Source organism: Ambystoma mexicanum, chromosome 1p, assembly GCF_040938575.1.
Source record: "Ambystoma mexicanum isolate Mex_15411 chromosome 1p, UKY_AmexF1_1, whole genome shotgun sequence".
Classification (NCBI taxonomy): Eukaryota; Metazoa; Chordata; class Amphibia; order Caudata; family Ambystomatidae; genus Ambystoma; species Ambystoma mexicanum.
In genome coordinates, this window is record NC_090921.1 from 617,433,183 (window position 1) to 617,456,163 (window position 22,981).

General features: G+C 51.1%; 1 protein-coding gene across 1 annotated transcript in view; it reads right to left on the reverse strand.

The window, feature by feature from the left end:
• Positions 1-22,981, reverse strand: part of TMPRSS9 (transmembrane serine protease 9) — a 485,595-nt gene that overhangs the window by 41,542 nt on the left and 421,072 nt on the right. Inside the window, exons 18-19 of the mRNA XM_069649605.1 lie at positions 3,286-3,551; positions 1,553-1,689 (exon numbers count right to left, since the gene is read on the reverse strand). Coding sequence (XP_069505706.1) covers positions 1,553-1,689; positions 3,286-3,551 — 403 coding nt within the window. The remainder of the gene's footprint in view (positions 1-1,552; positions 1,690-3,285; positions 3,552-22,981) is intronic.

Genomic DNA, 22,981 nt, shown 5'->3' on the forward strand with positions numbered 1-22,981 from the left:
AAGCTGAAATAAGCTGTACAGGCTAGATGATCTGAGGGTTCAGGCCACAACCTCGGAGATTGCATTATCCCGTTTCTCCAAGAAAGTAGCTAAGCACAGCCAGGCACCTTTATGGGTGGAAAGCTCCATGAGTTGACTTAATTCCCCTTCCACCATCACCTTTGCAGAGCTTTTCTTTTGAAGTCGCATGAAGGATCTGGGACCATTGAGCTAGCTGTCCCGGGCCAGATCCACAACTGTAAATTTCCAAACTCACTACATGTGCCAGGTGTAAAGAGAGGAGAGAGGAGGGGCTGCTGATGCATCCCCATTTCCCACAGTGTTCCACTGAACAGGTAGTTCAGGAAAGAGGGGTTGGCATAGGCATCTCAGGTGGAGATCTGATCCCCAGTCAGCCTAAATTCCCATCTTGGATGAAGGTCAGTAGGTCCTTCTGTGATGGTCCCAGGAATCATATCTTCTACCTGGGTCTCCCATCCTTACGTCATACTCTTTCATGACCGTCTTCACAGACCCCTGGGTGAAACATGTGGGGTACCACCTGGGCATGTTAGAGTTCCAGGATGCCCGGCCACCACAGGAAGTGCTTCTGCTTCTCGAACTTTATGCCATTTATATTTTCTTGAAGACCATTCTTTCCTTCCTGCAATAGAAGAGTGCTCTAATGAATATAGCGCTTATCCAGTGCACAGCCATATAGGCCCATGAAGAGTTATGCTGCTAAATGTGTGGTGCCCTTACCTTGTCTGAAATATTACAGACATCTTAATTTAGGATTAGTCTACTTCTCCGAGACCTAAATATACTTGAGGTTCCATGTGTTTTCACTGAACTCAAAAAGGTTGAATATTTTTTACAGCATATTTTGTAATGTTTTTGTACTGCCAAAAGCAGGGGGAGACCCTGCCCCACACTCCAGCACCACCCTCCACCATCCAACATTGACTCATCGCAACCCATCTACCTACCTTATGGCAACAAAAATCTTGTGGTGTCAAACTTTGAGTCGGTTTAGATAAACAGACATGTACTTTAATTGAGAGCTTAGGGAAAGAGGGGAGACTCATTTGAGGTGAGACCCTAAAGACTCTCGCCTAGTAAGATCATTGTTTTTTGTACCCCCTCTATTTCCCATCTTGCTTTGTTGCGCCTTGAAACACTTGTGTATAAGCGCGTTATAAATGCCATATCATATCACATGAAAACCCACCATTGAATTAGAAACATATTGTGGCTGCATCACTGTGGATATCACTGGAACTAATCAGTCATCAGATGAAGGAGGGTGTGGTGTAATGGTTCTTCTTTCAAAATGGCTATATAGATAGGATGTGTTGCTTTTAATAGAATTCATATACTTCATAATTTTCCAACGATTTTGGAGGAAATGGGACAAGCTTAACAACTCAATAACTGTTGTACTGTTAGTTCTTGGCATCACGAATCTGCATACTAGATGTGTCTGTCAGGTGGTATGGTTGCCCATAGGCTTCAAAATGGCAGCTGTTCTAGTTTCAATTTAAGAATCCTGTTTGAATGTTCTTTTACTTACTGAACAGCTGTCGACCCCACCCTGCGTGACCCCGGCACAAAGCATCCTGGTACTGATTTGAATCGGGTAGAACTTCTTGCAGGCCTGATCACCGATGATGCTTACTGTCCCCTTCTGGAGCTGCCTCGACATCAGACCTTGGGAACACAAGAGAAGAACAATTCATACTCAATTTCATTTGCTTTATCCCCGCTTTCACCCACTCCCTTCCCCCTCCCCTCCACCAAGTCATCCTTCGGTAGTCTACTCATGGGGAATTTGTTAACCATTGTTCAATTGCTGACTTTGAGAGCCTTTGGCGTTTCCCATAATTACAGCACATGCATATTATTTTACATCTGGGTATTAAAGTGGGTGGTTGGGTAAAGGGACAGTTATACAGGTCTGTAGGGCAAAAGAGGTATTTGAAAACCAGGAAGAGTTGTAGGCTGAGTTAGCCACATCAATTGAAACATTCATATATGCGAGCCAGACCCGAGGGCCTTTCAGAGAGTCTGCCATCTTGCTATATCAACCGGTTTTCTTCACTGGTGGCGAAAGGGAACAGAATTCAACCAGTTGCAGATCCAGTCTACGTTTGGATCTGCTCCAAGATAAAAGTTACCAGAGATCTAATCTGGGCGCCAGTTAATGGGAATATTATATGTCGGAATACTTTCGAGAAAAATACGATTCAGTTAGATCCAAGCAGAGGAAGTGCTGCTTAGATGGAACAGCACCCATCACCCCAGATTTTAGCGTCTGTCTTTTGTGATGAAGATGTGTTGGACTATGGCCCTCATTCCAACCCAGGCGTTAAGGGTTTAACGGCGCCGTTAACCCTTAACGCCTGAATTCCACCTTAACGCCTGCTTTTAGCAGGCGTTAAGTACCAAGGCGCTAAGCGTCCTTGGCGCTAATTACGGCACCGTAATTTACGGTGCCATAATTAGTGCCTTCCCCACTCCCATTATGCCCTATGGGGCAAAAATGGGAATGGGGAAGGGTAAATGGGGATTGGGGATTTACCGCCCCACTCACCTTGGAATGGGGCGGTAAATCCGCCATCCACCATGGTGTAAACAGAGTTTACACCATGGTGGTAAAGTAGGGAACTTACCACCTGGGTTGGAATGAGGGCCATTATCAGTCAAGTCTCCGTCCTACTCATTTTTACCAAGGAAAAGAATAGTCAATCCTACTTTTAGGGTTGCCACAGTTCCACAAAACACTTTAGAGTTACAATGGAGTTGCAAAGATGCGGCTTTGCACTAGCTTGCTATCTAGGTATACCAATCCTATGTGTGAAGTTATAGGTTTATGATTCATGAACTTAATCTGTCAGCATATTCTATTATTGGTGCATTGTAGTATACAGAGAATACCAATCATAACAATGACATGATTCTTATATACAGCTGTTCCCCAAAGTACTTGACAAATCTAGTTTCATAGTCCATTATTATGACTCGTTTTAAATGGCTACACTTTTAATTGACCTTGAAAGGATGAAGTGTTTACTCAACGTTCAAACCTGTGATCATGAGACTTGCATATAGGCCACAGCTGGCGCATTGACCAACTTAGAAACCTCACCGGTTCTTGCTTTTTAACAATCCTATGTTTCATGATTGGTCTTATGTATGTAGATAGTGTGTAATTAAAAAGAATAAACAGAATTCTTAATCTGGAAGAGAGGATGATGTCTTGACTGCAATAGCATATGATGTCCACTGTGCTGCCCCGTCACTCACCTCCTTCCTTGGTAGAGCCCCAGCCGGTGATGAAGCACTTGGTCCCTTCCTTGAAGATGTGCGTGGAGTCTGGGAGGCAGATGGGCTTGATGACATTGTTGAAGCCAAGGGGGGTGGGCAGCTCCAGCAGGGCCACGTCATTGTCCAGAGTGTAGACGTTGTAGAAAGGATGCTTGTGGATGCGATAGATTTTCTCAACTCTCCCCTCGACCCCATTTAGGAAGGGAGTTCCCAGGTATGCCATCCACATTTTTGGCTCACTGTAACTAATCACACAGAATGGAAAATATATATATGTGAAAAGCAGACTGGGTTCTTTGCACCAAGGTAACAAGTGTTCTTATCTTCATATTTTCCCCTGCCGGATCGACCGCCTCAAGATATAATTTATAAATGAAGCAATCACATCACTCATTAGCATCACTTAGGTAATAAGCCCCGAGCCTGCGAGCCATTACTGCATAAGGTAATGCCCCCGAGGCCCATAGTTAATGAAAACCCCGGGAGCATTACCTTATGCGTTAATGGCCCGCAGGTGAGGGGCTTATTGCCATTAGTACCTTGGTCCATAAGACTGGGGTAGTAAAGCGTTTCGGAACAGAAAAAGAAAATTTTTAAAAATGGCCGCCGGAGAAGGGAAAACAAAGTCTGTTTTCACTTTCCATGGCAGCCATTGAAAAAAATAGGGAAAAATGTGAACAAACAAAATGGACAGCACGGGAAGGGAGAAAGGACTACACATAGTCCCTTCTTCCTTTCCATGACGGCCTGTCACAGACCAGGATCGGACGAGCTGGGGACAGAAGTGTTCCCAGCATGTCGACTCTTGAAATGGACAGAAAGGAAGGTAAGTGGGGTGGGAGGGTGTGAAGAGAATTCTGTGGATGGGTTCAGGAGGGTGGGAGAAGACTTACCTGATTCCCCGGTGAGGGAAGATGGCGGCCGCAGGCCATGAGGAGGCTCAGGGCAGCGGGATTACCGCGTGGTAATGGCCTGCATTCTGAGCCTTCCCATTGGCTGGGAGGCCACCACACCCCCTTCACCGGGTACTAATGAAGAGTAATGGATGGAAGGTTTTGGATAAATCATAGACATTGGCATTCATCTCGCCATCCTCCAAACCATGGTTTTTCAGCCACTGTGCCATTACAGAACAGGAAAGACCCTTCTCCAAAAAGTGAGCTATACCTTACTAATGAAGCCAAATGAGGCGGAAACATATCTGGGATTGTTTGTGACCTTATCCAGAATGCATGTGACCTAGCAGTTTAGGCTGACTGCCCTTTCTGGGGTTCGAACAAGCTTGATTTGCATGAGGTTTTTTTCCTTCTCTAGTGGCAGAGCAGGCCAATAAATTATGAGATGGAGGGATGCACAGAGCAATGGCAGTGGCCACGATTGAACAACACCAAGCGACTGTGTGGGAACCATTTTGGGAGCAAAGACAGTAGCTTGATCTACTGATCAAAGTACGCTCTATGCTCTTTAACTAACACCAGCACAGCAGCAGGGTCTTGCCCTAAGGTATTATGCTTTGCAATCCTCCTTCCACTCTTCACTTCAACTTGGCCATACCGTACTTATGCACTTATCGTTTGCTACGACTTCATTAGTCTTCGCATCTTTGTTGCCCCCACTTAGATCTCCATAAGAGAAGAGGGGCTCATTTTCCTAAGCTCCCTTTCCCTTTTAAATGGGGCTCATATTTGTTTGGGCTTTTTAGCTCAATTTTTTTGAAGGACTCTCGTAAGCAGGCCATTAATATAAGAATAACATTTTTGGATAGCTACATCAGCTTAAAGAAGGAGCCGTATACTCAACATTATACAAAAAGCCCACAAATAGGAACAGCATGTTGCATTACTGCAGCCCACTCCCAAAACTGCTGCGCAACAATTTACCTTACAGTCACCTAGTTCAGGATCCGTAGGAAATGCATGACCAAGGATGATTATTTGGATAATGCCAATAGCTTGATAACAAGTCTACAAAAACTTTGGTTATTTACTGCGCATGTTGAAACGTGCTGCTAAAAGTGTGCTCCAAATCAAGAGGGATACTTTATCTCCCAACAACCAAATTCAGAGCACAGTAGATATATTGACACGTTAGACCACTTTCTCTAGATCTACCCCAGCACTAAAACAAATTATATGCAAGCTCTGGAACACACTTGATATTGGTGCTGTGACTGGAACAAAATTGCTTGTTGCACTTAAGCGAGGGAGGAACCTTAAAGACCAGTTGGCCCATGCTCTAAATTTAACATCACCAGCCCCCAGACAGATCAGGGAACAACTGGCCTTACCATCCCTAGATGGCCACCCCCCTTGTGGCCATTGCTCTGTATGCAGGCTTACTAAAAAGAGTACTGTTTTCCAAACAAACAACTTCACATGGCATTTAAAATACAACCTGCCAGACATGCATGTCATCTCATGCCCTTGAAATGTATGGTATATTGGCATGACGACACAGACAGTGACTACCAGAACAATGGAACAATGGCCCAAGATCAGTAGTGTAGATGAAATACAGTGGCTGATCATTCATGTGCTAATCCCAGATGCCAACAACTTCAACATGACTCATAGATTTCTAAAACATGGACAATACTGGGCCCTCAGACTGCAGACACACATCCATGGTCTTAATGACCAAATGTACTGGCCAGCACTTTTGTAAAACTTCTTGTCATCTAGCTATGACCTAGTTGCTTATAGACTGCAGCAACCACTAAGTGCTAATTTGACCCTGGATAGTGCCAATTTTTTAATGAATGCATGATACGATTTCTTTGTGTCTAACATATTGTGCCTCGGGTCTTGAGACTTAGGCCTGTACCAAATCGGGAGAGGCACTATTGTGTGTATGTAGCACTTGCTCAACTCCACTCTAAGATGGCACTGGCATACACCGTTCGAAATAAATTGAATGCGCAAAAGCTGCTGGTGCCCTCCACACATATAACAAGAAAACGCCTCCTTTTCAACCCTAGTGTGTGCTTGCATGTAACAGAGTTTATGCATGGTTAGCGTCAGTTTGGGGGGCGGCGCGTCCATCCAAGACCACTATGCGAAGAGAAGGTAAGTGTAGCCATGTGCATACATGTGTGTGCGATCATATGCAACCACCCATATGTGACACGATCGGGCGACAGTAATTTAGGGTACTTTGTATCCATTTACAGCATCTGTTGAAACAATGATCTGGTGTTGTCTTGAAATGGGACCCGCTGCATTACTCGCATTTAATATTATGGCAAGAACTCGTCTACAGAGGGTACTACACTGCTTTAGTATCAACCTGACAGAACTCTTACAGGGGGTCCAACTAACAAGGTTTTTCACATTGTTATTTCATAGGACATTGATCAGCAGCAACACTGGTTTGTTAGTCCACATTGAACAATTGCTTATGTGCATTCATGTTGGAGCACCAACTCAGGGTAATGTACAAATCCTTTATCTAGAGATAAACCTGCTGTTCTAACTAATTTGGCTTGGCATATAAATATCTTTTTAAATTACAGTTCCTCTTACAAAGCACTTTCCATAGCCGATTTGCATTTCTATTTATTGTTTAAGGAATTCCCTCAGGAGCCCATGAATCTCCACAAGCGTCCTGATGAAGGCTCAGCTTGGAACTGGGGTGCAATAGAGAGCCGAAACTTAAGGTCTTTAGTAGACGTATACACAAACAGCATTTTTTCAAATCATCAAGACCCCTAACAGAACAAATACTATTGTTCACACCATTTTACACCTGGACAAATTAGGTTATACCACTGTCATTGTGAACATGTAACCATGTCTGGACCATGCTCCGTTGACCCTTCAAACAGTTTGTATAACCTTTGTCAGTATTTATATGTGCTCATGTCTATATGCTGCATTGAGTGTTTAGTCTACACGTGTGCAACAGCGCAATATTTATGTTATCCTTCAACTAGATGATTGAGAAGAATGTCATTTTGTTTCCTTTCAATTGAGTATTGCTACTGTCACATTAATTGCAATTTTGATGTTTAATAATTTTGTATCTGCCAGTTCTTTCAACATTAATAGAATGTATTTATATTAAAACATGTGTTTTTGATTGACATAAAAGGGTGTTCTATGCTCTATGTGGGGTTGTCCGTTTTGCTATCGTGACCCCATGGCATAATTTGAAATTATTTGTATGAGAGCTCGGCCATCACTTGCTTTTCATGCTTGCATGGTAACCATCCGCCACCCTTCCTATGTAGGTTCCACCAATGAAGGCATTATTGCTTATTTTTCAGCTATCGCATTTCAGTTTTTTCTAAGTAACCCTAAGTGGGAATTGTTTGCCCAGATTTATGAACTAGCAATTCGGGCTGGACCACCCCTTACGGGGTCAGATTAAGCCTCATTTGCATGTTTTGCCCTTTTACAATGGCACGTATTGATTCTAAACGTCCAATTGATCATTTACATACACCACATCTCTTTTAAAGGTGTCTTAGGAGTAGATAAAAAGCCATCGTTTTAGGTAAGTAAGGTTATGTAGCTGCCTACCTTTGTGCAGGTACTAGAACTATCCAGAGCCAGGGCATTCAGACACTCTTTATTCCCAGGTTTAAGCCGGAATGGTTTGTGGTTAAAGCTGCTTCTTCAGCCACACCCCATGCTCTGAACTCTTTACCTCCCTCTCTTTGTCTTCTCACTACTCTTCGATCTTTTTTGTAAAGCTTTGTAAACCTATTGGTTTTCTTCTGCATATGTTTAAAATGGTTTTTGGTTCTTAGTTTTTCTTGTATTTTTTTTGTTGGAACTGTATGTTTTTAATTTTTTCCGGAATGCCGATACCCTTGGTTGAGGCAGCACTTCATACATTTTGTAAATAAATGATATACACCCCCTATTACCTATCTGAATTAATTCCATACATGTCCCCACTAATATGACCACCAGTAATGCACCAGTATCATGCAAAAGTTGAATTCCTCTCCCATTCTGTTTCTGGTAAAGCCCTTGAAGTATTTGCCTATGTTTAATCTCCCACAATGCATAACAGAGCCCTGTGATGAATCCTGCAAAGTCATCACTAAATATCAGCCTAGAATCTCCTCCCATGTGTCCTAGGTGAGGCAGTCACTACCTGATCCTAACCTGGGGGTGTTATCATGAGGGAGGGTCACATGGGAGGAGATGGCTATCGGGGGGTATGGTGGCGCCTTCAGAAGAGACACACAGGCCGATTCATGGAATTAAGATGCGGCGAAAATTTCGGCGCAAGCGTGCGAAAACGTGCGATTCGCAGTGAAAGAGAGAAAATCGCAGTGCAAGTGCGAATATCACAGGGAAACCAGCGCACATCTATTCATTGAAGTCCGTGCGCGAGTAAAATCAGGGATGTGCGCTGAAAAAGTGCGCGGCGCACGCCGGCGCACAGGTCATCTAACGGCGTGCGCTAATTCCACAGCGAAAGCGCACATAGCGCGGCGCACATAACAAAAGTAGGCGGAACACGTGGCGTAACACTCGGAATGGGGAACAACTCTTGAAAATGTGGGCGTCACGGGGGAAGTACAGGAGGCAAGTGCGCGGAACGCCCACACGGTCGCCTACAACATGTATTCATGGAATCAAATAGGGCAAACCAGCGCACGGGCAAATACGCGCACTGACCCAAACCCGTCCGCCACACGAAGGCAGGCGGTAGCGTACCTGCGCTGGAAAAAAATGTGCGCCAAAATGTGCGCTAACAAAAAGCATGAATATACAGCTCTGATGAATGTCCCATACTGTGGCCCCCTAGGACAAATGACGTGCAAAGGGGTACGCGAAAAACAGCGACACTCGCTGTGTGAAAAATTAGCTTGTGCGTGTATTTCGTGTGTGCACCTGAAGTTTCACACGCGATCGGGCATGGGGGGAGCGGGGTACGTGTATTTCAGGGGTGCGCATGAAGTTCCACACGCGATTGTGCCTGGGGGAGCGGGATACGTGTATTCCAGGGGTTCGCGGGCAGTTTCAAACGCGATAGGCCCTGTGCGAGTGGGGTGTGTGTATTCCTGGGGTTTGCGTGAAGTTTCACATGCGATTGGGCTGGGTACGTGTAAATCTGGGGTGCGTGGGAAGTTTCACACGCAATTGGCCTTGGTCGAGCGGGGTACGTGTATTTCGGGGGTGCGCGGGAATTATCACACACGACAAGCCCTGTGCGAGTGGGGTACGTGTATATCTGGGGTGCAGGGAGTCCTACACGTGAATTGGCAGTGTGGGTCCTCCCAGGTGTTCCCTCTACACCCTCCACGGCCCCTGCAGGCAGCCCACACCACAGGGGACTTCATGTTCCGCAGGCAGCCCATCCACCATGGGCATGCCCCCCAGGCAAGCCACATGTCAGCTTGCACCACTACTACTAATGATCACCAACGCATTACCCCCTCCACCCCCACCCCCCAGCAGGCCCACACTCATGTCCCTCTCATGTCCCCTTGCACCCCCACCCCCCAGCAGTGCGGGGCACCTGCCAGCAGGCCCCAACTCATGTCCCACTCATGTCCCCCTGCACCCCCACCCGCCACCAGTGCGGGGCACCTGCCAGCAGGCCCCCACTCATGTCCCCTTGCACCCCCACCCCCCAGCAGTGCGGGGCACCTGCCAGCAGGCCCCCACTAATGTCCCCTTACACACCCACCCCCCAGCAGTGTGGGGCACCTGCCAGCAGAACCCCACTCATGTCCCCTTGCACCCCCACCCCCCAGCAGTGCAGGGCACCTGCCAGCAGGCCCACACTCATGTCCCACTCATGTCCCCCTGCACCCCCACCCCCCACCAGTGCGGGGCACCTGCTAGCAGGCCCCCACTCATGTCCCACTCATGTCCCCCTGTACCCCCACCCCCCAGCAGTGCAGGGCACCTGCCAGCAGGCCCCCACTCATGTCCCCTTGCACCCCCACCCCCCAGCAGTGCGGGGCACCTGGCAGCAGGCCCCCACTCATGTCCCACTCATGTCCCCCTGCACCCCCACCCCCCACCAGTGCGGGGCACCTGCCAGCAGGCCCCCACCCATGTCCCCTTGCACCCCCACCCCCCAGCAGTGCGGGGCACCTGCCAGCAGGCCCCCACTCATGTCCCCTTGCACACCCACCCAAAAGCCGTATATACAGCTCTGATTAATGTCCCATACTGTGGCCCTCTAGGACAAATGACGTGCAAAGGGGTATGCAACAAACACGGACACCCGCTGTGTCAAAAATAGCATGTATTTCGGGGGCTCGCGGGAAGTTTCACACCCGATTGGGCCTGGGCGAGCGGGGTACGTGTACTTCAGGGGCTCGCGTGAAGTTTTACACGCGATTGGGCCTGGCCGAGCGGGGTCTGTGGACTTCCGGGGATCGCGGGAAGTTTCACATGCGATTGGGCCTGGGCGAGCGGGGTACGTGCATCACTGTGGTGGGTGTGGAAGTACAGGAGGCAAATGCGCGGAACGCCCACACGCACACGCAAAAAAAGACGCGCTAATCCGGAAACACGTACGCAAGCAGGAAGCAGGCGTACGTCGACCCGCGCAGCATAAAAGTGAGCGCAAACAACAAACAAGCTCAGACGCCAGGATGAACATACCGTTCCTAGCAGCAGTGGCCGTGGGATACCGCAGGAGGAGGAGGAGGATAACCAGGGCCAGAATTTTTACACCCAGAACCAGCCTTTTTGGGATGCCTGATGACCACGTGTATGGGAGGTACAAGTTTCCACCTCACATAATACTCGACCTGGTCAGTGAGTGGGAGGATGACCTCACATCAGCCACCCTTTGCTCCCAAGCACTCAGCCCCCTGGTGAAGGTCCTTAATGTTCTGCACTTCTTAGCCACTGGATAATTTCCGTGGACAAGTGCCATAGTGGGGGGGGTGTCACAGGCCATGCAGTCACGCTGCCTACACCAGGTCTTGGCCATCATGACTGCACGCCCATCAGTACGCAGGCACATATACCTGCCCAGAACACCTGCAGAAAGGCAGGCTGTCGTCCAGAATTTTTACGGGGTGGCACACTCCCCCCAAAGTGCTAGGTGCCATTGACTGCACCCATGTGGCTCTACGTCCCCCCAGGGCATCTGAGCACATCTATAGAAACCGCAAGCACTGGCATTCCATCAAAGTCCAGGTAGTATGTGATGCCAAGGGAATCATCACCTCAGTATATGCCAACTATCCAGGGTCCACCCACGACAGTTTCATTTACAGAATGTCAACCCTAAACCGGGAACTAGAAGCTGGTCGGCATGGCGATACATGGCTGATTGCTGAGTATAAATGCCACAGCACATGCATGCATGTCAGATACTGAGTAATGTCACAACCCCACTAATGATACCCATCACCACCTCCCCAGGGGACAGTGCCTACCCTCTGAGCACCCACATGATGACACCAATTCGGAACCCCACCACGCCAACTGAGGTAAGATACAGCACAGCCCATATTGCAACCCGGGGCATAGTGGACAACAGTGCCATGTCACCCAACACCTCCCCAGCACCGCCCCCCAACACACCATGGCATGTCATGCTATATGAGAGTAAACAAAGGAATCCCCAAAACATGACACAAGTGTCACAAAGTACAGTGTCCCGATTGGAAAATGGCCACACACAGTATGCTCCCATTAATGTAGAACTGACAACACACATGACCAAAGACTTACCATAATACAATGTAGCTAGTCACCCAAACATAGCATTCACATGACAGTACTAAGTTAAAGGATACGTAGACTAACAACCTGGTGATGCTAGCACATCGACCACTTCCAACTGTACAGTGTTGGTGCCACGCAAATCTGGAAGTGCACTGCTTACAACATGAACTCCATCTCCAAAGTAGACGGCCTTGTGAAGACGTGTGGAATGAACCTGCAAATTAGGAGGGAGACATGGATGCACAAGCACAAATCAATACACCATGCAGTGTACAATATTACAACAATATGCACTAGGAATGTATACACAGTATTGACTACAGACTGCCCACACATGTCATGGGAGTCCAACGTCACTGTGTATGTTACTGTCACTTGGGCACACCCTTTGCAAGCCCATGGTAACGGGAAGCAGGAGGGGTGTGTGTCTCACGAACCCAAGCATCTAACCCAAACTCAGGACAAGCCTGCATGTGCCCAGCCGGAATACAGTGGATGCCCACGGGAGCCACACAAGGCAACACACTGTAACAAAAACTCAAAAATCAAAAATCAAAAACCAAAATCCAAAAATCAAAAATCAAAAATGGCCATGTGGGGGCCAGGGAGGGTGGGGAGGCCACCCAGGAGGTCCGAGGACAAGGTGCACACCAACAGCCACCTGTGTGGATGTTGCAAAAAAAAAACACCTCCATGGGCTCATGGCCTGCACGGCTAAGCTATCGTGAGAGATTCAGAATCGCTGTGGTCGCTCTCATCACCCTGTGCTGCTGCCGCCACAGGAGGTGGTGGTGCTATGGGAGGCAGCCCACGCAAAGCCCTAGTCTGGTCCTCCATGGCAGCAAGCATGCGGGTGTGGAAGGTCTCGTTCTGGAGGATTATGGTGCGGAGATCCCCATGCACCACCTGACGTGATGCCTGGACCTCCTCCCGAGTTGACTGCATCTCTGCTGAGAGCGTACTTGTGACACACTCCAGCAGCTGTTCTGTCCTCATGACAGTGGAAGCCTCAAGCTCCACAAGAGTCTGCCTGAGGTGACAGACTTCTACCCTCACAGCTTCCCTCTGGCCCTGGGACTCTAAAGAAATGGCTTCCCGCAGAGTGTCCAGGGCCGCCCGTCTGTCCCGGTTGGACGCCAACATGTCCTCCCTGAGTGATTGGAAAATGGAGTCTGTTGCCTGCTGTATTTGCTCCATCTGCCTCTCTGGGGGGACAATGGAAGTGGCCACCCTCTCCATAGCTTGAGCCATCATCCCAGATGCTGCTGCCTGTTGGTTTGCCATACCTTATATGGATTTCTCCCATGCGGTATTGCCTGGTGGCGTATGGCCACCGTGTTTGCGGGCACCACACCTGTCTGGGGCAAGGCGAACTGTGCCTTGTTGTGTCGGCACTGACTGAGGCTGCAGGACTGCATTCCCCCTCTGAGCTGCTGGCCCAGGAATAGGATCAGATGTTGTGGAGTGTGGCCCTGCATCCGTAACCACCAAAGGCCCAAAGGCGGACCTACCAACACTGACATCCCCATAGTGGGCTGTACCCCTTGTGCAGGTGGGTCGGACAGAACAGAATCCCTCCCAGAAACACCTACCTGCGAAGCCACATAGATCTCATCATCCGAATCAACACCGAAAAGAGGTCTGGAGAGGTGCACCCAGAGACACCCCTGGAGAGAACGGTCTGCAGCAAGAGTGGGTTCTCACCCACCACGACACCCGTACCCCACTGGTGCCCGGTCGTGCCTGAGATCCCAGATCTCAGATGCTGCTGCCTGTTGGTTTGCCATACCGTATATGGATTTCTCCCATGCGGTATTGCCTGGTGGCGTATGGCCACCGTGTTGGCGGGCACCACACCTGTCTGGGGCAAGGCGAACTGTGCCTTGTTGTGTCGGCACTGACTGAGGCTGCAGGACTGCATTCCCCCTCTGAGCTGCATCCGTAACCACCAAAGGCCCAAAGGCGGACCTACCAACACTGACATCCCCATAGTGGGCTGTACCCCTTGTGCAGGTGGGTCGGACAGAACAGAATCCCTCCCAGAAACACCTACCTGCGAAGCCGATAGATCTCATCATCCGAATCAACACCGAAAAGAGGTCTGGAGAGGTGCACCCAGAGACACCCCTGGAGAGAATGGTCTGCAGCAAGAGTGGGTTCTCACCCACCACCACACCCGTACCCCACTGGTGCCCGGTCGTGCCTGAGATCCCTCCTGGGTCTGCACCATCTCCTCACCCTCAACAGCATCAAGTGCATCATCCCCTGCAGAACCATGAAAGACAAAAAAAATGGAAACAGGCATTAGCACCATGGCACACAATTAGGCCTCACAAGGTACAGAACTAGTACTTGATTGACACATGTCCCACATGACTATAACCCTCCCATGCATGCACTGTCACTGAGTTTGAAGGGGAGGAAAATGTCAGACACTGATGACACCAAGATGGAAGAGCAACACATAAGCAGCATGCTGGCTAGCAGAGTCATCACACATTGGTCTGTGAGTGGAATGTCCAATCCACATACATGACACATGCCATCACACAGATGGCATGTACCATAGGCATTTCACATATCGTTTGACAATAGGGCTGAGATATGCGTAGTGAAAATAGGGGGCTCGAAACAATCAGCCTGAATGAACAATGAGAAATACGGAACAATGTTGTTGCAAGATGCCACTTCCAGGGCAACTGGCGTGGTGTTGCACAAAAAGTCTACTGTGGGCAGAAAGCCAAATCCAGGGGCGCAGAATGTTTTGGATGAAGCACATGGGTAAGCCAAACTACTCAGGCACACACACCCTCACCTGGCACTCAATCAGAACCCCTCACACACACAACATACACATGGATCACACACACATGCATGTGCACTCACCGGACAATGCCTCATAATCTGGCAGATCTCCCACACCTTGGATCTGTTCCTCTGTGACGTAGGCCCCAGCAACAGATTCATGTACAGTGAGTTCAATGTCCTCTTGTGGAGACCCACCTCCAGTCACCAAAGTAGCGGTATGATTTGAGGCCAGCTTTTTCTTTGCCCTGCACTTAAGATCATTCCAGCGCTTGTAGCACTCACCAGCTGTGCGTCTCACTGATCCAAGGGCACTTATGATGTCCGTGACGGTCTGCCAGTGTGCCTGACGTCGGGCAGGTGTGGTCTTGCATCCTGAAGTGATCAACATTTTGCTGTCGTGTGCGGACCCATACTGCACAAGTGCATTACGTTCGGCATCATTGAAGCTAGGCTTCCTTTGCGTGTCGGACTGCGTAGCCATGTCTAGGGTATCAGCCTGTAGTGGACGAGCACTCTTCCTCTTTTTTTTGGAAGGTGGTGGGGATCCTGAGTGGCCTACGCCGCTCTGGCCACTAGGGGCAGGAGCACCGGTGGACTGGTTAGTTGGAGTGTGGGAATGCACACTGAGCATGGAACTTGGTGCAGGCATTGGCTGAAGTGTTACGTAGTCAGGGGGAACGTTAGCAAGATGGACTGGGACCAACACTGCCCTGGCTGGGAGAGTCAGAGCTGGGGTGGATGGAGCTGCAGCTGCCCCTGCAGCCTCCCCACCCTGCCTACTCGGGGCAGCAGATGACATAGCTGCCCCTGATCCACGTGGCCTGGTGACACCAACTTGCACCACCACACGTGGCCTAGAGTTGGCGACCTGGAAGTCAGCCTCGGAGTCACCCTCTGCCAGGTCAGGTGCCACAATGGGCCGGTCCAACAAGGGCTGATCAGAGATGGTGTCAGCCACGTTTCCCTCAACTATGGGGGGGGGCATGGGTGTCCCTGACTGGTCCTCCACACATGGGGGGCTAGGGGTACCCTGCAAATTCCAGCCACGTCCCCTACCGCGCCCACCACGGCCACCTCTTGAGGCTCGGCCACCTTTGCCACCCTTACCGCTTGGTTGCCTCCCAACCATGGCACTGATGTTGTTGTGTGTATGGGAGTTGCAGTAAACTATTGTCCTGGGCAATTGGGTGTCAAAGGGGTAGGGTACTAGATGGAATTCGTGCCCTAGTGCTCTAGCAAGGCTGTATGTGACCCCTGGGGAAAGATGACGGGTCACGCAATGCACAGGGACCCCAAAAACAGAATATAACGTGCACGCAACCCCTCGTAGACCACGTGCGTGGAAAAATGAACCCGCACTACGCTGTGGCACCCAGAAACACAAAAATGAACATACGCGTGTTACACGCAGCCTACAATGACCTCTGAAGGGGTACGCGACACACGGGGCAAGCACAGTTGGTAAATACGTGCGCGACTCACCGTCTGCCTGGAAAATGAGCGTGAAAAATATGCACGTGTGCGTGTTGGCAACACCCCTGCCAAAAGAAGAATTATACACTGACTGAGGAGACAGGACAAAAGAAGAAGTGAATGCTGTTTGAGGAAACAGGCCCAACAGAAAATCAGAAAAAAGCTGTCAGAGGTAACAGGGAGTATGAACTAGAAACGCTGTGAAGTAAATGGCGTGTGAACCGACAAGAAGTACAGAATTCACCCACTCGCTCTCCATGAAAAGCACGGACAAGGAAATGGTGTCCTACACGTGCCTTTTGAACCGGCCCACACGTCCAACGTCACTTCCGCGTATACGCACTAAGGCCCTAACCTCCAATTACACGAGCTGACACTCAGACGTGCAGCTTTTCCACGTGTGCTCTGTCATCACGTGTTATGAGGGAAACACCGCGCGTGTCACGTCACAGATGCGCTTACGCACTAAGGGCCTTTCCTCGAATTACACGCTGACGTGCAAGATTTTCACGTGCCAAATCACTCCGTATCAAGCTGGCCACGCGTTCACACACGGAAGACCATGCTCCTGCCCAGAAGGCCAAATTACTGCCCCCCCAGAGCCCCGAGCACGCTCCCACCTGCCATCTGCTGCTGCCTGATTGCCTGTTGCCCACGTGCCCTGCCATTTGCTGCCTGCACGTCAGCCCGGGGTGCTGTTGCTGTGACCACCCCTGCTGGAACAGAAGACTCCCGACTGCTATTCCATCGCTTCACAGCCCAGCCCCTGGACCCAGTTGCCCACCCACACCTGCCTCTGGGGTTGCCATGTCGGGCACTACACCATCGGGCACCACTGGCAACCCCCAGCCAGGGAGGCAGAGGGCCACCAGCTTCACTGCCACAGAAGTTGGTGTCCTGGTGGAGCAAGTCCTGGGGCAGTATGATGCCCTCTTCGGAAGGTTGGCCGCCGACAAGGAAGGACGGACTCGGATCTGGACGGACATCATGACTGCCATCAACGCGGATGGGGTGGCAGTCCGCGACTTCCAACATGTCAAGAAGCGCTGGGAGGACTTCAGGTCCAGGACCCTCAACCAGGCCCGGCGCCTCTTGAAGGCAGCGGATGCTAAGGGGCGCCGGGGCCACCTGTCGGAACATCAGATGAGGGTCCTGGAACACATACGGCCAGCGCACCACGTCCAGGTCCTTGAGAGGCAGAGCCGTCTGGAGTCGAGCGGTAAGTGTACATGCATACTGATTTGAAGCTGTGCGTGTGGTGGTGTGCCAGTAGTGTGCAGGTTGTACATGTGGTTTTGTAGGGCCATGTATGGATGTGTATGTACAGGGCTGTGAGGCTGACACATGCAAGTCCTTTCATGTGTGAGACACATGGATGGTGTATGTGTGGGTAAGCATGCAGGCCAAATGCAGATGTGTGAGCACACATGTTTGGATTACTGTGTATGTAAATTGGCATGGTTGTGGTGTCACACATGGATGTTGCTTCCAGCTGCATGTATCTGCACCGTGTACATGTGCATGTGTGTGTATTTGACATGGGTGCAACAGTGATGCAACATGGATGCGTGTGAGACTGATATGTAGAAGACTGATTGCCAGATGTGACATGGATGCCCATCCCATCACTGCGACAGTTGGCGGAGGTGTACACATGCATGTAATTGTGGTGGCGTGTGTGCATGTCTAGTGCACTCCCTGTGTTTCATGTGATGTCTGGCTCACCTTTGGCTGCTCATGCTGTTTGTATGTGTATGGATGGTGCTGGCTGTTGCAATATGCCTGTGGAATAGCTCATGTGTGAGTTGCAATGACATGTGTGTTGGGGATTGTGATGCCATGTCTGAAGTTTGACAATGCCACTCATGTACAACTGTCATGTGTGTATGAGTCCATTGTACAGTGCCCTGATGCCTGTCTCCTATCTCTCCCTGTCTGCAGCCTCAACTGATGAAGAGGGCGGAGAAGGTGCTGTGGAGCACAGCGGCAGGGATCGCACTGCCAGCTGGAGACGCAAGGCCCGGCTCCCCTCCCAGGTTGTCATCTCGTCAGGGAGTGAGGAGTCAGGTGCCGCGTCCCAGGTCGCAGCTGCCGAGGGGAGGTCCAAGAGGCGGAGGTTGGAGTTGGACTCCTCGGCAGCCGAAGGGGCAGCTGAGACCCCACAGGGCCCAACGGAGGAAGATGGCACAGAGTCATCCAGGTTGGTGGGGGGTTTGGTGGAGGAGGAGGCCGTGCAAGGGACAGAGACGGGGTCTGGAGGTGGGGATTCCACTGGTGCTAGTGTTGCAGTGCAGGGGCAGGGACAGGAGGCAGCACAGGCCGCCGCAGAGGTGCCTGTGTGTAATCCTGTCCCCGATCCTGTCACTGCATCATCTTGCACCAGCAGGGATACCTACGTCCAGACCTGTTCTCAGGGATGGGATTGGCTTACACCAACTGGCCTTCCTCTCCTTGCGGATGTGGCTATCCGGCACCGGGTTGAGTCTGTCCTGGGTGGGGTGGTGTTGCGTCAACATGCCATGCGAGCTGACCTGCAGTCTTTTCATGAGGAGACTGCATGTCTTCTTGCATGGCTCGTTGAGCGCGTTGAGCCACTGGGACAGCTCACCATGGCCGGATTCCTCAGTTTTGTGGACCTTGTTGCGACCCCCTCCTCAATTGAACCCCCTATGCGCCAGTCATCCTCCGTGCCATCTTCCCACCCATGTGTCACCTGGGTGCCCTGTGGAGCTGCCTCTGACCCTGCGGCCAGGCTGGTGGAGGACACATCCCTGCCACAGTTGGGAGTCGGATGTCCAGCAGGGGTGGGCACCTCAACAACTGCACCCCAGCTGGAGGAGGATGTGCAGGCAGCGGCACAGCAGCAGCAACAAGGTGGGAGCCATGATGTCTCGGGGCCTTCATCATCAGAGGGGCAGGCATCGGCCGGAGGGCAGGAAGACCCTGGACGGGAAGTGTCTTCTGTGTGGCAGCGGTTGGGCCATGCGATAGATGCGGAGCGGCAGCGGGCGGAAGAGGCATGGCTCACTATGGTCAGGGCGGAGAACTCCATGCGTAGGGCCCTGAGGCGGGCCGAGTGCCTCGAGGCCATTCGCAGGGACCTGGAGTTCCAGATGTCCTCGTCCCTGCGAACCCTCGGGCCATGGAAGAGGACCGCCTCCGGGACATCGAGCAAGAGTTCGATGATGCCCTGGCCCGGAACATCAACATGTGAGCCGTTGGACTTGCCCGCTGCCCTTGTAAATAGTTAGATAGTGTTAGGTTTCCTTTGGTTTTTTCTTTTTTTTGGTTGCGCTTGGACAGTGCACCACCTTTATGTATATAGTTTTTCATTAGGTAGTATTTTTGATAGGTTTCATTTATTCGGTTGGGATCATGGACCCTGGATTGTTCTTCTGTATATAGTTCACTATTGGATTCATCTTTTTTATTATTTTATGTCCCCATGGAGCAATGGTTTTCTCCCGACTGGGATTCCATCGCTCCACAGCCCAGCCCCAGGACCCAGTTGCCCACCCACTCCTGCCTCTGGGGTTGCCATGTCGGGCACTACACCATCTGGCACCACTAGCAACACCCAGCCAGAGAGGCAGAGGGCCACCAGCTTCACTGCCACCGAAGTTGGTGTCCTGGTGGAGCATGTCCTGGGTCATTATGATGCCCTCTTTGGAACATCACGCGCCAACAAGGAAGGACGGGAGAGGATCTGGGACGATGTAGTGGTTGCCATCAACACGGAGGGGGTGGCAACCCGCGACATCAAGCACGTCAAGAAGCGCTGGGAGGACTTCAGGTCCAGGACCCTCCACAAGGCCCAATGCCTCACGGAGGGGGGCCGGGCACGCCTGAGTGCCATCCAGATGAGGGTCCTGGAACGTGTAGGCCCACGCTCCACGCCCAGATCCTTCAGAGGCAGACCCGTCTGGAGTTGAGCGGTAAGTGGCCAAGCATTGCTGTGTGAGACAGTGCATGTTGCAGTGTGCTGGTAGTCTGATGCTTGCCTGTATGTGTGACATAGGCCATGTATGGATATGTGTGTTTGCAGGGACATCATGGTCATGCATGTGAGACCAGTTATGTGTGAGCCACATGGTTGGTGCATGTGTTTTGAAGCAACATGGGGAGCTCTATGTGGAATGCACACATGAATGCATGGCTGTCTCTGTTCCTGGACATGGAGGGGGGGTGAGGAATTGGTGCTGATGTCATGTACAGGTATGGTGCACATGTGTGTGTGTGTGCCTGAGAAGTGTGTGTGAGTTTGAAATGCCATGGATGCATGTGACTTTGAAGGCAACATCTTGGTTTACAGGGGCCCTTCTACATGGATGTTGATGTTGATTGCAGGCGCACAGACTGTTTCTGCATGTGTGTTGCGTGCATTCACCCATGTGTTGTCGAATGACAGGATGGAAGTGACATTTGACAGTGCCACTCATGTGTTATTGCTTCCTGTCTACTAGGGTATTTTGTACTGTACCCTGATGCTTGTTTTCTATGTCTCCCTCTACGCAGTGTCAAGTGAAGAAGAGGGCGGAGACGGCGCTGTGGAGCCAAGCAGCGGGGATGCCTCCACTGGGCGGCGACGCAAGGCCCAGCCACCCTCCCAGGAATTACCATCATCCGGGAGCGAGGGGGGGTGGTGCTGCGTCTGCCTCAACGGCTGTGGCGGAAGGGCCGGGTGAGCCCTAACAGGGGCTTCCAATGGCAGAAGACGGTGTGGAGACATCCAGGTTGGTGGTCTCCACAGAGAAGGAGGAGCCCGCTACTGAGCCACACATGGGGCCTGGTGGGGGTAGTACCACTGGTGCAAGTGGTGCAGTCCAGGACCAGGGTCGGGAGGCAGCACAGGTCACCGCGGAGGGGCCTGTGCATGTCGCTGTCCTTGGTCCTGTGACTGCACCATCATGCACCAGCTGGGAGGCTCCGTCCCAGGCCCGTCCGCAGGTAGGGGAGAGTGCCATATCACCTGCCTCTCCACTACCTGCGGACGAGGGGTCCCGCAACCATATGGGATCTGTCCTGGTGGGTGTTGCGTTGCGCACGCGTGTCATTCGTGATGACATGCGTTCTTCCTGGGCAGAGAACGCACGCCATCACGAAGAGCAGCGTCGTGACATGGCACTGCTGGGAGGGGCCCTGGTCGGAGGGTTCCTACATGTGACGCTCACTCTGGCGGACCTCTCCTCCTCTCTGGAGGCTATGGGCCGTTCGTTCTCCACATAGTCTTCTGGCCCAGATTCCACCAGGGTCCCCTGTGGACCTGGCCTGACCAACACATCCAGCTTGGTGGAGCTCACATCCCTGCCACAGTCGGGAGTCAGCGGTCCAGCTGGGGTGGACACCACAACTGGAGACCAGCAGATAGAGGATGCGCAGGCACCATCGGACAGGGCACATGGACAGCAGCAGCAGGAGCACGCTGTAGGTGGGAGTAATGATGGCTCGGGGCCATCAACATCGGAGGGGCAGGCATCGGCCGGAGGGCAGGAGGACCCAGGACGGGAAGTGTCTTCCATGTGGCAGCGGTTGGGCCATGCGATAGATGCGGAGCGGCAGCGGGCGGAAGAGGCACGGCTCACGATGGTCAGGGCGCAGAACTCCATGCGTAGGGCCCTGAGGCGGGCCGAGTGCCTCGAGGCCATTCGCAGGGACCTGGCGTTCCAGATGTCATCGTCCCTGCGAACCCTCGGGGCCATGGAAGAGGACAGCCTCTGGGACATCAAGCAGGAGTTCGATGATGCCCTGGCCCGGAACATCAACATGTGAGCCGTTGGACTTGCCCGCTGCCCTTGTAAATAGTTATTTAGTTAGTATTAGGTTTTCTTTGTTTTTTTCTTTATTTTGGACCTTTTGGACAATGGACCCCATTTTTGTATATAGTTTTTTTTAATTAGGTAGGAGTTTTTGATAGGTTTCATTTCTTCAGTTGGGATCATGGACCCTGGATTGTTCATCTGTGTATAGTGGACTGTTGGATTCTACTTTTTTGTTTGGATTTCCCCATGGAGCAATGGTTTTCACTTTTCTTTTTCCCTTGGATTTCATTTTTTGAACTGTGAATTTGGACACCTTTCCTTTGGATTATGATTTGTTGTTTTTCATTATTTTACAGACATGCAGCTTTTCTTTTTAAATTTCCATTGTCGTTTGTTTGATTTTAATTCCATTCATGTTGCTTTCAATACATTTTCTTCAAACTTCGATGTGTGGTATTATCTCATTGGTTTCATGCATGTCATGATATGGGTTTTGGGATTCACTTGCACCCATTGTGTGTGTGAGAGGGACATGTCTTCATTTACATACTTGCCATTGGGGTTGTGTCATGTAATTGGCATTTCTATGTGGGTGGGTGCAATACCTGGGTGGGTCTTTGGCATGTGGAGGCTGGCCATAAGGGCCAGGGATCTAGATTGTGATGACGTCTTGGCTGGGGGACATGTGTCAGGGCCTGCTGGCAGGTGACGTGCACTGCTGGGGGGTGGGGATCCTGGGGGACATGAGTGGGGGCCTGCTGGCAGGTGCCCCACACTGCTGGGGGGTGGGTGTGCAAGGGGACATGAGTGGGGGCCTGCTGGCAGGTGCCCTGCACTGCTGGGGGGTGGGGGTACAGGGGGACATGAGTGGGACATGAGTGGGGGCCTGCTGGCAGGTGCCCCGCACTGCTGAGGGGTGGGGGTGCAAGGGGACATGAGTGGGGCCTGCTGGCAGGTGCTATGCACTGCTGGGGGGTGGGG